This window comes from Leptonychotes weddellii, chromosome 9 (assembly GCF_054177405.1).
Source record: "Leptonychotes weddellii isolate Sample4059 chromosome 9, ASM5417740v2, whole genome shotgun sequence".
Lineage (NCBI taxonomy): Eukaryota > Metazoa > Chordata > Mammalia > Carnivora > Phocidae > Leptonychotes > Leptonychotes weddellii.
In genome coordinates this window covers 81,396,934-81,416,705 of record NC_138377.1, presented here as the reverse complement: position 1 = coordinate 81,416,705, position 19,772 = coordinate 81,396,934, and the positions used below count along the sequence as shown (strand labels likewise).

Genomic DNA, 19,772 nt, shown 5'->3' with positions numbered 1-19,772 from the left:
GTTGTATAGAGCTACACACAAATATATACACAAATGAGTGCATATATAACCGGTGAAATCTGAGTAAACCCTGGATTGTTCCAAGGTCAATTTTTTGGTTTTGATATTGTGCTGTGGTTATATGAGATGTTGGGGGGTAGAAGGGGAAGAGAGATTGAGGAAGCATATTTGTACTTCTTTGTGTATTTGTAACCTCCTACAATTATTTTTTTTTTAAGATTTTATTTATTTATTTGACAGAGAGAGACACAGCGAAGAGAGGCAACACAAGCAGAGAGGAGTGGGAGAGGGAGAAGCAGGCTTCCCGTCGAGCACGGAGCCTGATGCGGGGCTCGATCCCAGGACCCTGGGATCATGACCTGAGCCGAAGGCAGACGCTTAACGACTGACTGAGCCACCCAGGAGCCCCAATTCTACAATTATTTTAAAGTAAAAATTCTAAATACACAAAGAAAAAATCTAAGAGTTGGTGCAGTGCCATGCTTTTTCATTTTTTTTAAAAATCATGTATAACACCTCACTTAGTGCTTTAAGCAAAGTGTAGCAGTAAATGTTGAATTGTTGCAAATAATTGGGCAAAGATAGGGAGGAGAATGAGTATGTGATCCAGTGAGAGTGGGAAATAGAGCTGTCATTGACCAAAATGGAAACAGAGCCCCTATGGGAAAGAAGTGAGACAGAACTTAAGGAACATTTTCTGAAACACTGAATTTATCCATCTTGTTCATCACTGAACATTAAAGAGGGCTGTTTCCGATATAGTCTTAGGAACTCAGTACTTTTTTTTTTTTCATGAATAAATTCATTCCCCAGAATTGATTTTTCATGAATAAATTCACTGAAAGTCAGCATGTGTGAACTTTAGGGCTTCTGATAACCTGTGAATTAAATAATAATTTTCATTAGTTCAATTAAAGAATAATTATATTCCTCATTTCTAACTCTAAACTAAATGCTCCAAGGGGCACCTGGGTGACTTAGTTACTCGTCTGACACTGGATTTCAGCTCAGGTCATGATCTCAGGGTTGTGAGACTGAATCCTGCGTGGGGGCTGGGCATGGAGCCTGCTTAAGAGTCTCTCTCCCTCTGCCCCTCCCTGCTCCTGCTCTCTCTCTCAAATAGATAAAAAAATCTTTAAAAAAAAATAAACTAAATGCTCCAATTTAGCAAGAGTTTGGGAGATCAAGTGCCATGGAGCTATTCTTATTACCTTTCTACATCATCCAAGCAAGGGGTGAAGCATTTGTGGGTACATAAAAGGCCAGAGTCACAAAGACTGAGGAAAAAAAACTCTCTTATCTCATTGTATTTTGATTTTGCGGTTTGTCTCCACCTTCTAGATTATAAAATCCCTTAAGGTAAGAAGTGTGTAGGCCCATCTGAGATCTAGAAAATAAACATTTATTGAAGGCATGCATAAATTAGACAAAATCCCTGCCCCAAGGTGCTGATAATCTAGTCGGAAAGCTATGACACATATAGTAAAACTTTTTTTTTTTTTTTAACCTTGGTCCTGCTGGACCTGCCAAATGGGGAAGGAACACAGAATACTTGAAGAATGTTCATAAGCATGGCCAAAGCTTGTTAGGTAAAACAATGGGCAGATTAGTTTTGTTGGAGAGAAGATCCTACTTCAGTGAACTGTGGGTCATAGCCTTTAAGTTATACTGAGTGAAAGAACACAGACCAAAAAAAAAAAGTACATATTGAATGATTCCATTCTGTAAAACCCTGAAATATGCAAATTAATCTAGAGCGACAGAAAGCAGATCAGTGCTTGCTAAGGGATGGGAATGGGGAGGAACAGGATGGAGGGAGTACAAAGGGAGGGAAGAAACGTGGGGGGTGATGAACATGTTCACTGTCTTGATCATGGTGATTTCATGAGTGTATACATATGTCAACACCTGTCAAATTGTACATTTAAATATGTGCAGGTTATTGTACATCAAGTATTCCTCAAGAAAGCTGTTTTTAAAAAAGGGGTGCGATAGAGTCAGGTAATAGAGGATCAAACGGACAAACTTTTTCCCTGGGAGCAGTAAGGTTATATGTGAAAAACAAGTTAGTAAACTAGCGCTTAGAGTCAAACCAGGACTTAGCAAAGGAAAAGAAAAAGCAGAGAGGCATGTATTAGACCCGGGAACAATCGGCAGTCTGGTTAAGGTGGGTGGTGTATGCGTTGTCTGTGCGGGACAAATCTGGAGGGAAGGGATGGAGCCCACAGTTAAATTTGGGAGAACTTTTTTCTGGCAGAAACAGACGAAGCTGGAGGAAGAACATGATTTGGGGTGAGAAGATGATGTGGCATTTTGGACGAGGAGAGTGAGACCTCTGTCTAACGCACAGAGAAGCGGCTGGGAAACGCCGCAGCAGAGCGCAGGCATGGGCCAGGCCCAGTTAGCGCGGCAGGTGGAGGCCGGGCCCAGCTAGCGGAGATGAGACCACGCCGAAACCCCAGGCTGGATCCCAGGGGCCCGGAACCTTAACCCTCCTCCACTGTTTCCTCGAGCTCCATTCCGGTAGGGGAGACACATGTTGGTGCGAGTCCCGCCCAGAGATCCAATGGAGACCCGGGGAAAACACCCGACCCTTCACGGGAAGCCCGAGCGGTAGGTGGAGGTGCCCGTGCCCGGCGCGTGCGCGCAGCGCGAAGGGAGGCGGCCTGGAAGGGAGGGAGCGCGCGCCCTTCACGTGACCCAGCCCGCGGGCGGCGACGCACACGACGCGCCCCTCACGTGGTCTGTCTCCAGCCCCGTCGCCGGCGGAGGCGGGCGCGGGCGCGTCCCTGTGGCCAGTCACCGGGAGGAGTTGGTCGCACAATTATGAAAGACTCAGCTTCTGCTGCTAGCGCCGGAGCTGAGTTACTTCTTAGAAGGTTTCCCTGGGCTGTCCTTGTCCGGCGGCCTCTGCTGCCGCCTTCGGAGACGCTTCCCGATAGATGGCTACAGGCCGCGGAGGAGGAGGAGGTGGAGTTGCTGCCCTTCCGGAGTGCGCCCCGTGAGGAGAATGGTACTGGACCCACGCAGGCCCCGGCAGGGGAATGGCCCTGGGGGGTTGCTGGCAGGGAAGGGGGAGGACCTGACTGGCAAGTGTGCGTCCGGAGCCCTACTTCCTGGGGCGAAGGAGCGCGGAATTGCCTTGATGCTTCCGGACTTGCCCCGGCGGGACGGGAGTGCAGTTCGTTCGGGGGTGAGGGGCAGGAAGCAGGTAGCAAATCTGGCACGGTAGCTCGCCGCGGGAATCCCCAGAGCAGGGACCTGGCTCCAGCGAGGGCCCCTTGAGGCGGCAGAGGCGCGAGCCAGGGAGTACCTGCAAGAGCCGAGCGGCCGCAGCGCGCCAGACGCAGCGCTCAGCCTCCAAGCTCCGCATCTCCCGGGAGCGCCTTCCTCCTGGCGCCAGTTGCTGGCAGATAAGGGAGCCAAATGCTCTGCTCAAGTTCTGCTTGGAAAGGGAAGGAGGGCTGGGAGGGAACAAAAAAGGGATAGAGGACACGGGATTGGAGCTGTGCCTTGTTTGCTTGCGCAGTGGATACTCCACAGGTACGTTTTCCTTTTGGAGCCAAACAGGAGGGATTTGACGATATTGATGGTAGATCTGGTTTCCAGTTTTCTTTAGCAAGAATTAAGGATTTTTGTTGGGGGCGCTGCTATAGGTACCGAGGCGATGTGTTACCTGGATTTATGTCGAACTTCACTTCCTCATCCGTTGCCCTAGAGAAGGGTTTTAAACCTACAGTGTGGAGTGGCGAGAGGGATTCGGTGCATTGCAGCTTTTGATGGAGCTTTTTGTTGTTGTTAAGGCGAGGAATCAAATTTGAAGGTTTCTTAAAAAGAAAGTAATTTAGATCAGGGACTTGAAGAGCGAAGTGTTTTTCTGGTCAGTACTTGAACTCTTGATAGGTTTCATGCAAACATCTCTCCCTCTGCTGGAGTCTGGCAGGTTTACTTTTCTCAGAAGTTAATTCAAGTGCCATACAAAAGCGAAACCACGAATATAGTTATACTACGAATAAATAGTGCACCTTACACTATTTTCCACTTTCTATGGTAATGTAAAGTCAATAAAAGCGTCATTTTACTTTTTTCCTTAATTTTAAAAGAAGGGTTACCGACACCAGATTTTTAAATTTATTACTTAAGTGGGTTTTAAGAGAATCTATTTTGGGAGGGAAAGTTGAACGATATAGTGCCTTTTTAATGGAAAAAAGCAAACCGTTAATACTGACTCTTCAGTTATGTGTATAGGTTTTTTTTATGGTAAATAGCATAAATCTGAACACACCATTTCACTATTTTGAAAAACATTTTTAGATACCTTAGAAAATGGGAATCAAGATGATTCATCATCTTCAAACCAACTTTGTTTCTAATGACTTTCTAGTGAAAGTCTGTAATTTCTTAGTCTTACCTCAGATACTCTTCTTAAATTCAGCCTCTTAATGTCTTGCCACATACATATTTTGAAACCTAACCTTCAAAAATTGAGATGTGGTCTGAATTTCTCCTGTTTCTGCTGTCTTTCCATTTATGTCCATTTTTTTATAGCAGATATCCCCCCCCCAGCCCCCATATGTTTGTATACATAAGTTGTGCACTGTCTGTGGCACATAATAAGAACTCAGTGTTGATTGATTGTACGTGCTAACAGTCCTCTTGATTCTACAGAGAGAAATTCTCACTGTAAAATTTGAAGTTGAGGGTCTGATTTTATTTTTTACGTTGCTTGAATCCTGACTGCTGTTGTGTGATTTTTTTTTTCCTTTACAATTTTCAATTAAATTATAGTGAAAACTGAAAACTGAAGTTGTCCAATAATGATAATTTGTTGAGCCTTCTCAAATTTTAGATCAACGCTGTCACCCAAAAGTTCACCAAAGTATGTTGTATCTACACTGCATAGTTCTTATTGTAAACTATTATTTAAAGTATTTGCTTCTGGGGGGCACCTGGGTGGCTCAGTTGGTTAAGCATTCTGACTCTTGGTTTTGGCTCAGAGTCCTGGGATCCAGCCCCATGTCAGACTCCCTACTCAGCAGGGAATCTGTCTCCCTCCCCCAGCTCAGTCAACCAACCGGAAAAAAAAAAAAACAAACCAAGATACCAGAAACACAAGTTTAAAACCTGGAGTGGAATCAAATTTTGTACAAAATTGTCTACCATGGCTACAGAAATATTTGTTTTATTCATTTGGTAATCACTTATTTAGTGTTTAATATATTCTTTTTTTTTTTTTTAAGATTTTATTTATTTGTCAGAGAGAGCGCACAAGCAGGGGGAGCAGCAGACAGATGGAGAAGCAGGCTCCCCGCTGAGCAAGGAGCCCGATGCTGGACCCCATCCCAGGACCCTGGGATCATGACCTGAGCCCAAGGCAGACAATTAACCAACTGAGCCACCCAGCCATCCCAGTGTTCAATATATTCTAAGCACTGTGTTAGGCACTGGAGTGGCAAATACGTGTTAGACAAGTTTTCTGCTTTCATACAGTTTACATTTCATACAGTTGTTGTCAATGGAAGATGCATACATCATAAAACATTTAGTGTCTACTGTATTGCAAACACTGTGGTACTTAATAGTTTTGAAAGGCAATACAGATAAAGCCAGAAGGATGGTGTGATACTATTACATAGATTATTTTGAAAATATGGGGTAATCAAGGGGAGAAAGGAAAGTCTGGGTGGGTTTGCACAAAAGCTGATAGTAGAAGTGAGTCTTACAGAGTCAGTAGGAATTGGAATTAACCTGGAAGTAGAAGGGGCATTGAGTTGGTGGTTTTAGTCCAAGGGAACTGAACTTGAGAAGAGAAAGAGCATCCTTAGTTTATTCTGGGAACTACTATATATATACTTTATGCAGTTAGGAATGAGTGGCGTATGGGATGATATGGGGTACTGGTGGGAGTGTTCTAGAGAAAGACAAATACCAGATTTTTTTTTTTTAAGATTATTTGAGAGCATGCACTAACAGGGGTAGGGGGCAGAGGGAGAGAATCTCAAACTCCCCCACTGAGCACAGAGCCTGATGCAGGGCTTGATCTCAGGACCCCAAGATCAAGACCTGAGCTGACACCGAGAGTTGAACGCTCAATTGACTGAGCCACCCAGGTGCTCCAAGGACCGTATTTCTGAGGGCAATGTATGTCATACAAAGAAGTTTTGATTTCATACTGGAGATGGTGGGGATCCTCTTAAGAAAACAATATGGAGGGTGAATGGTATGTATTTAAATTGAAAAGAGAGACCCATAAGGAGGAGGCTATATAGCAAGACTCTGACCAAGTGTTAAGGGCTTAAAACAAAGAAGTAGTAGGAGGAGGACAGATTGAGATGTTTAGGATTTAGAATATTCAGAACTTGGTTACTTGGTTACTTCTGTGGAGTAAAGTGTTTGTGTGTGTTGGCAAATGTCAGTAATAAGAACCAGACATAAAATGAAAGCATTTCGTAGTTGAAGTCATTACTTAAAATATGCAAATGTAGGGACACCTGGGTGGCTCAGCTGGTTAAGGGCTGCCTTAGCTCAGGTCCTGGGATCCAGTCCTTCCTCGTGTTCCTTGCTCAGCGGGGAGCCTGCTTCTCCCTCTGCCTGCCATTCCCCCTGCTTGTGCTCTCTCTCCTTTCTCTCTCTGATGAATAAATAAATAAAATCTTTAAAAAATATGTGCAAATGTAATTCTTAAAGGCAATACTTAAAATGTACATTTTTGGTTTTTATTTTTATTTTATTATTTTTTAAAGCTTTTATTTATTTGACAGAGAGAGAGAGAGCAGGAGAGCACAAGCAGGGGGAGCAGCAGAGGGAGAGGGCCAAACAGGGAGTCTGGTGTGGGGCCCAGAGCTCAACCCCAGGACCGAGGGATCATGACTGGAGTCGAAGGCAGTCGCTTAACCAACTGAGCCACCCAGGTGCCCCTGGTTTTGAGGGTCTTTTTGTTTTTTGTTTTTTTAATTTTTTTTTTATGACAGACACAGAGAGGGAACACAAGCAGGGGGAGTGGGAGAGGGAGAAGCAGGCTTCCAGCAGAGCAGGGAGCCCGATGCGGGGCTCGATCCCAGGACCCTGGGATCATGACCTGAGCCGAAGGCAGACGCTTAACGACTGAGCCACCCAGGCGCCCCCTGGTTTTGAGTTTTAAATGAAGGTTTGTTGAGGCGCAAGGAATTGCAAAAGTTTGAGAGTTCCACCAATCAGATATTTTTGGTCTAGTGCTCTGTATTATCTTTAATATTCTAATATGGGAGATTTCATACATAAAGAAATATAATAGGAAAATGAATCACCATACATCCATGACCAGTTTTGACGGTTTGAAATGTGTATTTTGTGTCTTCTATTACTCCTCCCATTCCCCCTCAAATGGATAATTTAAAAGCAAACCTCAGACATATTTCATCTATAAATAGTTAATTGTGTATCTCTCTAAAAAGATAAGGATTCTTAACATACCCATATTACTATTAGCACATCTGAAAAATTAGTAATTCTTTAATATTATTAAATATTCAGCATATTTCCCTGATTGTTTCATGTTTTTCTTCATTTGGTTTATTTAAATCAGCATCCAAAGAATTCCATACAGCATCTGGTTGATAAATAAGTCTTTCAGTGTCTAGTAACCCCTCTTTTTTTTTTTTTTGTCTTATCACTTATCATTTATTTAATGAGAAAAATCCAGATCATTTGCCCTGTAGAATTTCCCACAGTTTGGATTTTGTTGGATGTATCCATACAGTGTGATGTAACTTGTTTCTCCTGTTTCCTGTGGTTAATCTAAAGACTTGATCAGATTGTAGTATGATATTTTGGCAAGAGTACTTCACAGGTCGTGCTACATATCTTGTATTGCATCACATTAAGAAGCACATGCTTTCTGGTTGTTTTTCTTTTCTTTTCTTTTTTTCTTTTTTTTTTGATGTTAAGATTGACCAGTGGGTTTGCTGTTTTTAGCTGCCTGATCTTTCAAAATGTAGAGTTCTTGGTCAGACACTTACATAATAGTTTTAGTAGTAGCCATTGATGATTATTGCTATTGATCTGTTATTTCATTCTAGGTTTTTCTTTCCCCTTATTTTTATTTTATTTTATTTTATTTTATTTTATTTAGAGAGAGTAGGGGAGGGGCAGGGTGAGAGGGAGAGAGAATCTCAAGCAGGCTGCACACCCTGTGTGGAGCCCACCTGGGGCTTGACCTCATGACCCTGAGATCATGACCTGAGCAGAAGTCAGGAGTCAGATGTTTAACTGACTGAGCCATCCAGGTGCCCCTCCCCTTATTTTTTGGAGGAACCTTTCAGTATATGATTAAATTTTAGTCTTTTTTTTTTTTTTAAGTGACTGCTCCGTAAGTGCCTATTTTGTTTTGTTTTGTTTTAAAGATTTATTTTTGAGAGAGAGAGCAAGAGCACGAGTGCATGAGTTGGGGGCAGAAGCAGAGGGAAAGGGAGAGAATCTCAAGCAGACTCCCTGCTGAGTGTGGAGGCCTGCATGGGGCTGGATCCCACAACTATGAGATCATGACCTGAGCCGAAATCAAGAGTCACACGCTTAAATGACTGAGCCATCCAGGCCATTAAGTGCCTGTTTTAAGCTTGGTACCTAGAGGTACCCAAATTCAGAATAGTTGAGATTAGTTTAGAGTGAGTATTATTGGCTATCTGTGGGGATTTGAACTGAGTTACTTATGTGAGTTGATATAAAATAACTTAGATATATGTCACTTTTAGAAGGAGTTTTACAATTATTAGATTAGTTTGAATATGAATGAAATTTTGACTTGGAAAATTGGACCTCTTCTGGTTTATCTTTATAAAAAATGCAGGACTCAATTCCAGGACCCTGGGATCATGGACTGACCCACCCAGGTGCCCCCAAATCACACTCTTTTATGAGCACTACTGTTATCCTCTCTGTAAAAAGCAGATGATAATCTTTCTTCTATTTGATCTCAGGAACAATACTAGTATTGAAGTTTGTGAAACACTATTTGTCCCTCCTTGCATCATGAAAACATGTTAATAACTTAACACCTCAACTATTTAGCTACCAGACTGCTGGAAACCACAACTTGTGGAAACCCAGCTCCTCATGGAAAGAAAAAAACTTTTGAGTCATGCCATTTTGGGAATATAGCAACCTTGAGCCCAGAGTTCACTGTTTGAAAAATAATGTACAAAGTGAAATTTAGTAAGTTTAGTTACCCATTTTCCTCTGACAGTTTGGTAGTATGTTGGGAATGAATAGAAGAAAAGTTATCTGAGAAGCAGACTGTTACTATAAGACTGAGGAAACACTAACTAGACTGGAAAGATAGGGCTGTATATCACCCTTTAGTATGTGAACCATTAGTCTTCCTGGTCTTCAAGGGTATAATATACAATACCTAATACCCAGAAGGTACTCTTGATTAAGAAAAGTGTGTAATAGGCTTTAGACAGATTTTCACAATATCAGCTAACATGTATTAGCATTTAGTTGTGGTCATTGTTCTAAATGCTTTACATATATCATTGTATATTATTACGCTCAAAATTCTATGAAGTAGGGCGCCTGGGTGGCTCAGTCGTTAGGCGTCTGCCTTCGGCTCAGGTCATGATCCCGGGGTCCTGGGATCGAGTCCCACATCGGGCTCCCTCCTCGGCGGGAAGCCTGCTCTCCCTCTCCCACTCCCGCTGCTTGTGTTCCTGCTCTCGCTGTCTCTGTCTCTGTCAAATAAATAAATAAAATCAAAAAAAAAAAAAAAAAAAAGTTTAAAATAAAAAAAAATTCTATGAAGTAGGCACTTTTTTTCTTCCATTATTTATGTAAGGAACAGAGAGGCAGAATTGCTCACCAAAGGTCGTAAGGCCAATAAGTGGTGGAGTAGATATTGACTCATTAAATTAGGCACTTGAAGAAGGACCTTAATACTCAGAGGCATGTATATTTGTGAAATCTAAGATGGCCGGTGTTATGTTAAGTAAAAAGTTAAGGTCATTTAAATGTGTTACCTTAAAAAAAATTATTTTACCAGATTTTTTTCTTCAAATGCTATAAAACTTAGAATTTCCTTTTTTGCCAAATTGCTTTGTAATAACTTTTGGATAGATTATTCACATTTCAGTTATATATGTTGTATTTTGACAGAGTACAGAGACTTACTAGTCAGAGGGGATCACTGGTAGTTGGAAAAGTTATTAATTAAACAGATTTCTATGATGGGTAGAACTCTTGAATAAAAACTCTAAAAACCTAATAACAAATGTTATCAACAGAGTATCATACTACTCAGGGGTAGAGAATAGCTTGATATAGTTTACTCACAATATGAAGGCTGCAGTTTTGTAATAGAGAATGTCCTAATATTTTCTTTAGATTTCTCTTTTTCAGATTAGCTTTTGTGGCATCATCTGAAAACATATCAGTCATCACTGAATTAGATTAATGTAATGGATCCATTTAATTCAACAGATTCTGTTGCTTTGGGGAAAATATTTTTTTAGGTTTACAAGGAGCCAGGAATAAAAGTGAAGAATTTAAATTGTACTCTTTGACTGCAGGTATATAACTAATTTTAAGATAAATGTATATAATTTGAATTCTTTAGTAATTGTATTTTGTTTTGGAATTCAGATAGATGAGAGTGATTGTAATATAATAGGCATCCATGTTCCTACCACACAGCTTGAGAAATAAAATATTACAGATAAAATTGAAACCTTCCATGTACTCCATCAAAATCTTATTCTACTTTCCATTTCTGCAGACATAACTATCATCCTGTTGTTCCTTTGCATGCTTTTGTAGTATTGTCACAAATACATATATATATATACACACACACACATATATATACACACACATATCTATGTCTATATAGAGAGAATATATAACATATATTTAGTTTTTGTAAGTTTTTGATATTTTTAAGTTTTATATATATGGACTTTTAGTGGACTTTGTTGTTTTTTTAAATCAACATTAGGTTTTGGAGATTTATTCATCTTAATAATACATATAAGGTCTAGTTTACCCCTTTTATTTTTATTTTTCTTTGTCTTTATTTCCATTCAAAGTTAACATTCTGCTTCTCTGCAAGACAGCCTTGCCATGCATGCTCATAGCAGCTTTTTAGTTCGCTTCTTCTAACTGCTGTATATTATTCCATTATATGAATATACTGTTATCCATTTTACTGTTATTGGGCAGTTTATTTCCAGTTTTTTACATATAATGATGCAGTATTATGTATCATCTTATGTACAAGTGTGAGAATTTTTCTAGGATGCATATATCCAGAAGTTGAATTGTAAATCATAGGATAGATGCATCTTCAATTTTATAGATATTGCCAAAGTGTTGACCGAAGTAGTGTGGTTTATATTCCCTATAAAGTATATGTGAGTTCCCAGTTCTTTCAGTATCTTTGCCACACTCATTGATTGGGTTCTTTTATTTTGCCAGACTCATGAATATGAAATAGTTCCTCATTGTTTTAATTTGCATGCCACTGACCATTGAGTATTTCAGGTTATGGGTTTCTGGTAGTGTTTCCCTCCTCTCGTGAATTGCCTATTTATAATCTTTGCTTGGTTTTCTATTGGTATCTTTTTCTTATTTATTTACTTGTAGAAATTCTTTGGGTATCCTGAATATTTTTGGAGGGGGGGCGGTTTATGAGCTACAAATATCTTCTCCAGCCTGTAGCTTTTTATTTTTCACTTGGTTAATGTTAGACTATTTACTTATTTTTAGATTGTTGATGTAATTGGTTTTTAATTTAGTGTAATAATTTATCAGTATTTTCTTGTTTTTTTAGGTTTTATTTTGGTAATTTCCACACCCAATGTGGAGCTTGAACTCACAACCCCAACTGAGCCAGCAGGCGTCCCATCATTGTTTTCTTTATAGCATATGCCTTTTCTTTTCCTGGGGTCATAAAGTTATTCTGTTTTTTTTTGTAGAAATTTTATTTTAGGGTGCCTGGGTGGCTCAGATGGTTAAGCATCTGCCTTCGGCTCAGGTCATGATCCCAGAGTCCTGGGATCGAGTCCCGCATCGGGCTCCCTGCTCCTTGGGAGCCTGCTTCTCCCCCCCCCCACCGTCTCTCATGAATAAATAAATAAAATCTTTAAAAAAAAATTTTTTTTTATTTTATATTTTATTTTTTTAAAGATTTTATTTATTTTTTTGAGAGAGCGAGAGAGAGCACAAGCAGGAGGGAGGGGCAGAGGGAGAGGGAGAAGCAGACTTCCCACTGAGCAGGGAGCTTGATGTGGGGCTCTATCCCAGGACCCTGGGATCATGGCACATGCTTAACCGACTGAGCCACCCCATTTTTGGTAGAATTTTCAAAGTTTTGCTTTACACATTTGACTCTAATCCATCTAGTATTCATTTTTGGATTTAGTGTGGTAGTTCATATACCACAGAGTAATAGTTCATATTTTCTCCTGATTTGTATCGCTCTCCATCATATGCTAAGTTTCCTTAAAGGTAAGTTTCCATTTCAAAGCGATTTATGCCATTGTTCTGTTTGTCGACTTCAGTTATTTAATATCTTAGACTCCAAGGTATGGCATGATGGCAACTGCTCATACTTTTCTTTATCAAACATTTTCTATCCCACAAATCTAGAGCAGTATTGGGCCGTTAAACAACAGGGGTAGCAATCTCTGTGAGGTTGCCAGGAAAGCAAAACAGAAAATAAGGTTGGATGTAGTAGGACTCTCTTTACAGACATAGTTATGGTATGAATTTGATTCAGTTTAATTTTTTAATATATAAAATTTGACCAACTATTTGTTATTTCCACTGAGGCTATTCAGTAGTGTCTTTAAGACCCTCTTAGAGGGTTCACTAGTTATCAACAATTCCCAATTATTAGTTAAGTAGTTGGCAGTCAATTAAGAGAAAGAACAAAACTCTAAAGGACCTATAAGAGTGCCAGAAGGTCAAATGAGTTGGGCTCTGGTAGAGGAAGTCAGAGTGCCAGCCTAGTTCAACATTTTGCTTTGGGCTAGCCTTAATTTTTCTATGTCACTGCCTGTGCCATTGTTGGCAGGCATATTGACCTCTGTACAAATTTTTCACATAACTTGAAATTTCTAGGTCTGTAGTGTCATTTAATTTTTAAAAAAATTTTATTTATTTGCAGGGGGCAGAGGGAGAGGGAGCAAGGGTCTCAAGCAGACTCCACGCTGAGCATGGAGCCCGATGTGGGGCTCAGTCTCACCACCCTGAGATCACAACCTGAGCTGAAACCAAGAGTTAGACACTTACCCGACTGCACCACCCAGGCGCCCCTGTCATTTAATTTTTTAAAAAATTTTTTTATTGTTATGTTAATCACCATACATTACATCATTAGTTTTTGATGGAGTGTTCCATGATTCATTGTTTGCACATAACACCCAGTGCTCCATGCAGAAGGTGCCCTCTTTAATACCCATCACCAGGCTGACCCATCCTCCCGCCCCCCTCCCCTCTAGAACCCTCAGTTTGTTTTTCAGAGTCCATCGTCTCCCATGGTTCGTCTCCCCCTCCGATTCCCCCCCTTCATCCTTCCCCTCCTGCTATCTTCTTCTTTTTTTTTTTTCCTTAACATATATTGCATTATTTGTTTCAGAGATACAGATCTGAGATTCAACAGTCTTGCACAATTCACAGCACTTGTCATTTAATTTTTTAAGTATATGCATTTTATTAATATGCAAACTCCTTTTTGATTTTTTTTTTCCCTTTTGAGTATGGGTCACATTTTCCTGTTTCTTTTCTTTCTTTCTTTTTTTAAGATTTTATTTATTGATTTGAGAGAGAGAGCATGAGCAGGGTGAGGGGCAGAGGGAGAAGCAGGCCCTCCGCTGAGGAGGGAGCCCAATGCGGGGCTCGATCCCAGGACTCTAGGATCATGACCTGAGCCGAAGGCAGATGCTTAACCGACTGAGCCACCCAGGTGCCCCTTTCCTGTCTTCTTAAGTCTAGTAAATTTGAATTGTATCATAGACACTGTGAATGTTACCTTATAGACTCTGGGTTCTGTTATAGTGTTCTTGATTCTTCTTAAGGTAGTTGTTAGGAACTCAGTGTTTATGTTCCCCTGAATTCTTTGTTGAAACCCTAACCCCCAATGTAATGGTACTTAGAGATGGGGTCTTTGGGAATAATTAGGGTTAGATGAGGTCATGGGGGTAGGGCCCTTTTTTTTTTTTAAAGAGAGACACAGCGAGAGCAGGAACACAAGCAGGGGGTGTAGGAGAGGGAGAAGCAGGCTCCCCGCAGAGCAGGGAGCCCGATGTGGGGCTCGATCCCAGGACCCTGGGACCATGACCTGAGCCGAAGGCAGACGCTTCACAACTGAGCCATCCAGGCACCCAAGTTAGGGCCCTTATAAGAACCACCAGAGAGCTTGCTCTCTCCACCATGTGAAGACACAGTGAGAAGACCGCTATCTGCAACCCAAGGAGAGAGCTTTTACCCAGACACTGACCCTGTTGACACATTGATCTTGGATTACAGTTTCTTTAACTGTGAAAAAATGAATTTTGGTTGTTTAAGCCACCTAGCTTATGGTATTTGTTATGGCGGTTCCGAGCAGACTAAGAGTTGATTTACTTGACTGCACTCAAATTCCATACTCTATCTCCTTGTGGGTAGCAAAAGTGTCTGTTCAGTTATTTTATTCTTAACTGGGCTGCTTGGAGTCTGCCCCATATGCACATACATTATAGGTCTGCTAGAGATTTGAGCATAGTTAATATGCAGTATTTAGGATAGGCTTTATGTGACTTTCTCCTTTGAAGGCCTTTTCCCATCTCTTTCTTGCTGCTATTGTCACTTTGGGACTTGGTATTGTGTTTTTTTAAGCCAGTAAGACTGGGATTTCTGTTGGGAATTTTAGCTGTTCAGTAGTGTGGAGCAGCAGGGCTTGTTATCAGGCAAAAAGCCTTAAAAAATGGGAAACTCATTCAGTGCTATTACTTAATTTTAAGTGTAGACTCCAGTCAGTTTCAGCCCGTTAGTTGTTTTTTGTTTTTATTTTGTCCAGATACATGGTTGTTATTTGTAAGAGGGTTAGTCTACTAGAACTAACATAGCTGGCAGCTCCTTTCTAATATTAATATGTAGAATCATAGAGTCTTTAGTTGTAAAAGTAGACTGATTTCCACTTATCTTGAAGTAGAATTTTTAAAGCAATCTTTAATTTTTTCCCCCCAATTTTTTTTTTTTTTTTTTTTAAAGATTTTATTTATTTATTTATTTGACAGAGAGAGACACAGTGAGAGAGGGAACACAAGCAAGGGGGAGTGGGAGAGGGAGAAGCAGGCTTCCCGCAGAGGAGAGAGCCTGATATGGGACTCGATCCCAGGACCCTGGGACCATGACCTGAGCTGAAGGCAGTTGCTTAACAACTGAGCCACCCAGGCGCCCGCCCTTTTTTTTTTTTTTTTTTAAAGATTTTTTCCCCCCAATTTTGCCATTAGCATCTAGGCAGGAAGGATATGTTGGTACTAACTTATGGAGAGAGTAAAATGTTAGAAGGTTTATTCATAATATGTGTGCCCCTTATTGCTGAAAGACAAAGAATTTATAACATGGAATTTTGAAGCATTAAAAAAATTGTTGAGATTTGACAATGTGTCATGCATTGTGCTGAAACACCTTGCATGAATCATTTTATCTTTAGAGCAGCATTATAAGGTAGGTATTGTTATTAGGTCAAAAGGTCAGAAATTTGCTTAAGGTTGCATGGATAGTAAACAACCAAGCTAAGAGTTCTAACTCTGGTTACTCTGACTCCAGAATTTCTGTTCTTTAACCACTGGAGATCACAGAATTAATCTTTAAGTTTCTTTCTAGGGCTGGGGCGCCTGGGTGGCTCACTCCGTTAGCATCGGACTCTTGATTTTGGTTCAGGTCATGATTTCAGGGTCTTGAGATTGGCCCCTTGTTGGGCTCTGTGCTGGGTGTGGAGCCTGCTTAAGATTCTCTCTCTCCAGGGGCACCTGAGTGGCTCAGCCGTTAAGCATCTGCCTTCTGCTCAGGTCATGATCCCAGGGGCCTGGGATCGAGCCCTGCATCGGGCTCCCTGCTCAGCGGGAAGCCTGCTTCTCCCTCTCCCACTCCCCCTGCTTGTGTGCCCTCTCTCGCTGTCTCTCTCTGTCAAATAAATAAATAAAATCTTAAAAAAAAAAAAAAAAAGATTCTCTCTCTCCCTTTCCCTCTCCCCCTCCCACCCGTTTGTTCTCTCTCTCCCTCCCTCTCTCTAAATAAATAAAATCTTTATTTTTATTTTTTTTTAAGATTTTTTTTTTTTTTTATCTGTTAGAGAGATAGCAAGAGCAGGAACACAAGCAGGGGGAGTGGGAGAGGGAGAGGTAGGCTTCCCAGGGAGCAGGGAGCCCAGTGCGGGGCTTGATCCCAGGACCCTGGGACCGTGACCTGAGCTGAAGGCAGACGACTGAGCCACCCAGGCGCCCCTAAATAAAATCTTTAAAAAAAGATTTCTTTCTAGTGCTAACATTCTGTTTGTAGTTAGTTTTTACTTTACCTAAAACATTTAAGTTTAGGAATTTTCAGGTTTGTGTTTATAGTGTGCCACCTCTTGGTAAAACTCAGTAATGCAGCCGAGCAAAAAAAGAAGAGAAGTATAAGATTAGGAATTTATATATGTGTTTAGAATCCAAGGCACATTTTATTGGGTATCTGATGGCAGAGCAGAAACTCAGAATTTCAAAAAATGCAGAAACCTCTCATTGGAAAGGATTTATAACCGTCACCTGGGGTATGTGACTCTCAGGTGTGTGAAGCTGATCCCTAATGTAATAAATGAGGGCCATGAACAACAAGAATGCTGTTGTGTGGGGAGAATATATTTACATTTGACAGCTACACAAAGTGAAAGGCAGTTAGCCCTTGAAATAAACAAAATTGGTGAATATTTAAGGTAGAGGAAGCTGTAAGAGATAGTCTTGAAACATGCTGATGCAGGCACAAAATTTGGTGAAAATTTGTGAGCATTAAGAGTGATACAATTTAAGTGACTTAGCGAGGCGTTTTACTAAAGTTTGGATGGATTTGCCAGTTAGAAACTACTATGGAAGAGTTGAGGTTGTGAAGGGATAGTACTGGCTGTTTAGAACAAGAATGGTAGAATGAAACTAATTTGTGAGCAAGATTTGTACTAGGTCCTGAAATCCCAACAGCATTCCTGTTTTTAGTAGTTATATATTTTATCAAAATACTCAAAAAATGAATACCTAAAGTGACTAAAGTGTCTTAGGTTGATGGTGATTGGAAAAGACCATTGTTTCTGGAAAAAAGCTAGGTATGTGTACTCAAAGTACTAGATTTTTTTGTTCATGGGTATTTAGGTTTTATGGTTATATATATAATTTATTTAAATGCTTTTGGCTGGGGGGGGAGGGGCAGCGCAGAGCCTGATGAGGGGCTCAATCTCATGACCCTGAGATCAGACCTGAGCTAGAATCAAGAGTCGAACGCTTAAGTGACTGAGCCACCCAGGCGCCCCTTAAATGCTTTTTCTATTGAAATTCCTGCAGGAAAAATAACTGTTAGTGAACATCTAAAGTTCTTTAGCCCTACCCTTTTTTTTCCTATCATTGAAAAGCAAATCTTAATACAAGGATCTGCTGGGATGGTAGAAGTGTATAGAGGTATATTAAGTGTTGAAGAAACCGTGTAGAAGAATCTGAAGAGCTTGGCACATGCTTGTTGGATTGAATTGACTCAGTAGGGACATGAAAGATCCATGGTTTTATGGGATTCAGAGCATGGGTTGATATACCATGTCATGTGGACCAAATCTGGCCAAGGCCTGTTTTTTATGACTTTGAGTTAAGAATCATTCTTACATTTTTTTAAGGGTTAAAAAACAAAATAAAGAATATGTGACAGAGAGGGTATGTGGTCCAAAAAGCCTTAAAACATTTACCAACACTCTTTGTTGATCCCCCATTTAGAGTATAGCCATACCTCTCTAGTAGGACATTGAAGGAAGCATCAGTTTAATGGGAGAGGTGTTCATTTGGGACCAGGTAAATTGTGCATGTTGTTGAAAAATAATGATAGAGGTAAATTTGAAGAAAGAATTAGAAACCAGGACTGTATTAATACATTCTGTAGTTTTTTTGTTCTTCCTTTTTTTTTTTTTTTTTTAAAGACATCATGCTAAACTAAAGGATTTGGAAATTATCTCTTGTATCCATTCCTTTACTAGTCCAGGAGCCCATTGCCCCTCCCCCAAATACTGGTGGCTCTGGTTTACTTTTACTTGTCTCTCTTCCACACTAATCTTCCTAACAAGAGCTCTGATTATTTTTATGTTAGATGCTACTTGGGATTCATTTTTTTCCATATATAACTAACTCCTAAATTAAATGTCTGTGAAAATATTTTTATTTACATTTAGTAGAAAGACATAAGGTATGAAAGGTATATATACCTGTGATTCATTTTTAGGAGTATTTCAATGAATACATATCCAAAGTTTTGCAAACTTTAGACTTAACTGGGCCATTAGTTCATTGCTGTGGAGCAGTCATTTTGAAATCTGTTGAACTAATTCCTCCATCCCTACCCCAACCCTGTTTGAACAACTGTAGCTAGAGTTGCTTCAGGCAGGCTGCAGCTAAGGAGCAAAATAGGGGGAAAGGTAATACTAGTTAGTAGTAGTTAGTAATTAACAATACCTTTTAGGGAGAGACAGAACTGAAAGACACCATGAGAAGGACATGCTTTCACTAGCCACTGGTCCCAGAAAGAAAATGAGACATACTTGGAGCTCCCTTAAGCCAGCTAGACCTGAAGCTGAAAGTGGAGCTTGGCTCTGCAGCTGACTGCCAGCCCAGCAGAAGAGGTAAAGAAAGGAAGAACAGATAAGGAATCTGAAGATCAGAATTTTGGAACTTGCCTGGGGTCACAAAGAATGTAAGCAGCAGAGCAGAGATTTGAACCTGACACCCTGACTCAAAAGCCTCAACTCTTAACTACATGGCTGCACAGAAGTGAGGAAGAACGCTCATGTTGGGACTTTGAAAAACAAAAACTAAAAAACAATACCTTTTAGAAGTATGTTAGCGCTTCTGTTTTTTTTTTCCATGTTCAGAAAATTATATACAGAACAATCACATAGGAATTCCCCTTTTAAAGTTATTAATGTATTTCTACTCAATGGCTTATTTAAAGCATATCATCAAGTGGTCTTGAAATACTTACCTTAAATTTCTCTTAAAAAGTCAGTCATGGAACACTACATCAAAAACTAATGACGTAATGTATGGTGATTAACATAACAAAATAAAATTAAAAAAAAAAGACTGTAGAGGCTTTGGAGTCAGGGCAAACTGTTAGCTATGTGACTTTGGACAATTCCCTAACTTCTATGTCTAACTAGTCTCTGCCTCTATAATGTGGGGATACTAATAGTACCCGGTTCATAGGATTACTGTGAGCATAAGATGACTTAATGCATATAAAACATTTAGAACAGTGCCTGACAAACACACTGTATCTACCACTTAAAGTTATCTCTTGTTATTTGTACTTTGGGCAAAGGGTTTACAAAGATGCAATGTCAACTGTGTTTTTAGGCAGCATCTTTTATGTGACATATGGGTAAATTAGGATTGGGAAACTATATCTAGTAATAGAGGAGTCATAGCTTTGGGTTTTCCTTTGTGCAGTGACTCCTGAAACTGGGCATTTCCCTTGTGGGGGACCTTGGAATCTATGAGGTTGTTACAAGAGATAACTGGCTTTTGAGGTTTATG

At 40.3% G+C, this 19,772-nt stretch overlaps 1 protein-coding gene across 1 annotated transcript in view; it reads left to right on the top strand.

Moving 5' to 3' along the window:
* Positions 1 to 2,741: 2,741 nt before the first annotated feature.
* Positions 2,742 to 19,772, top strand: part of LOC145723508 (uncharacterized) — a 41,251-nt gene continuing 24,220 nt past the window's right edge. The window contains exon 1 of the mRNA XM_081831075.1: positions 2,742 to 3,013. Within this exon, the coding sequence (XP_081687201.1) occupies positions 2,827 to 3,013 (187 nt within the window). The 5' untranslated portion in view covers positions 2,742 to 2,826. The remainder of the gene's footprint in view (positions 3,014 to 19,772) is intronic.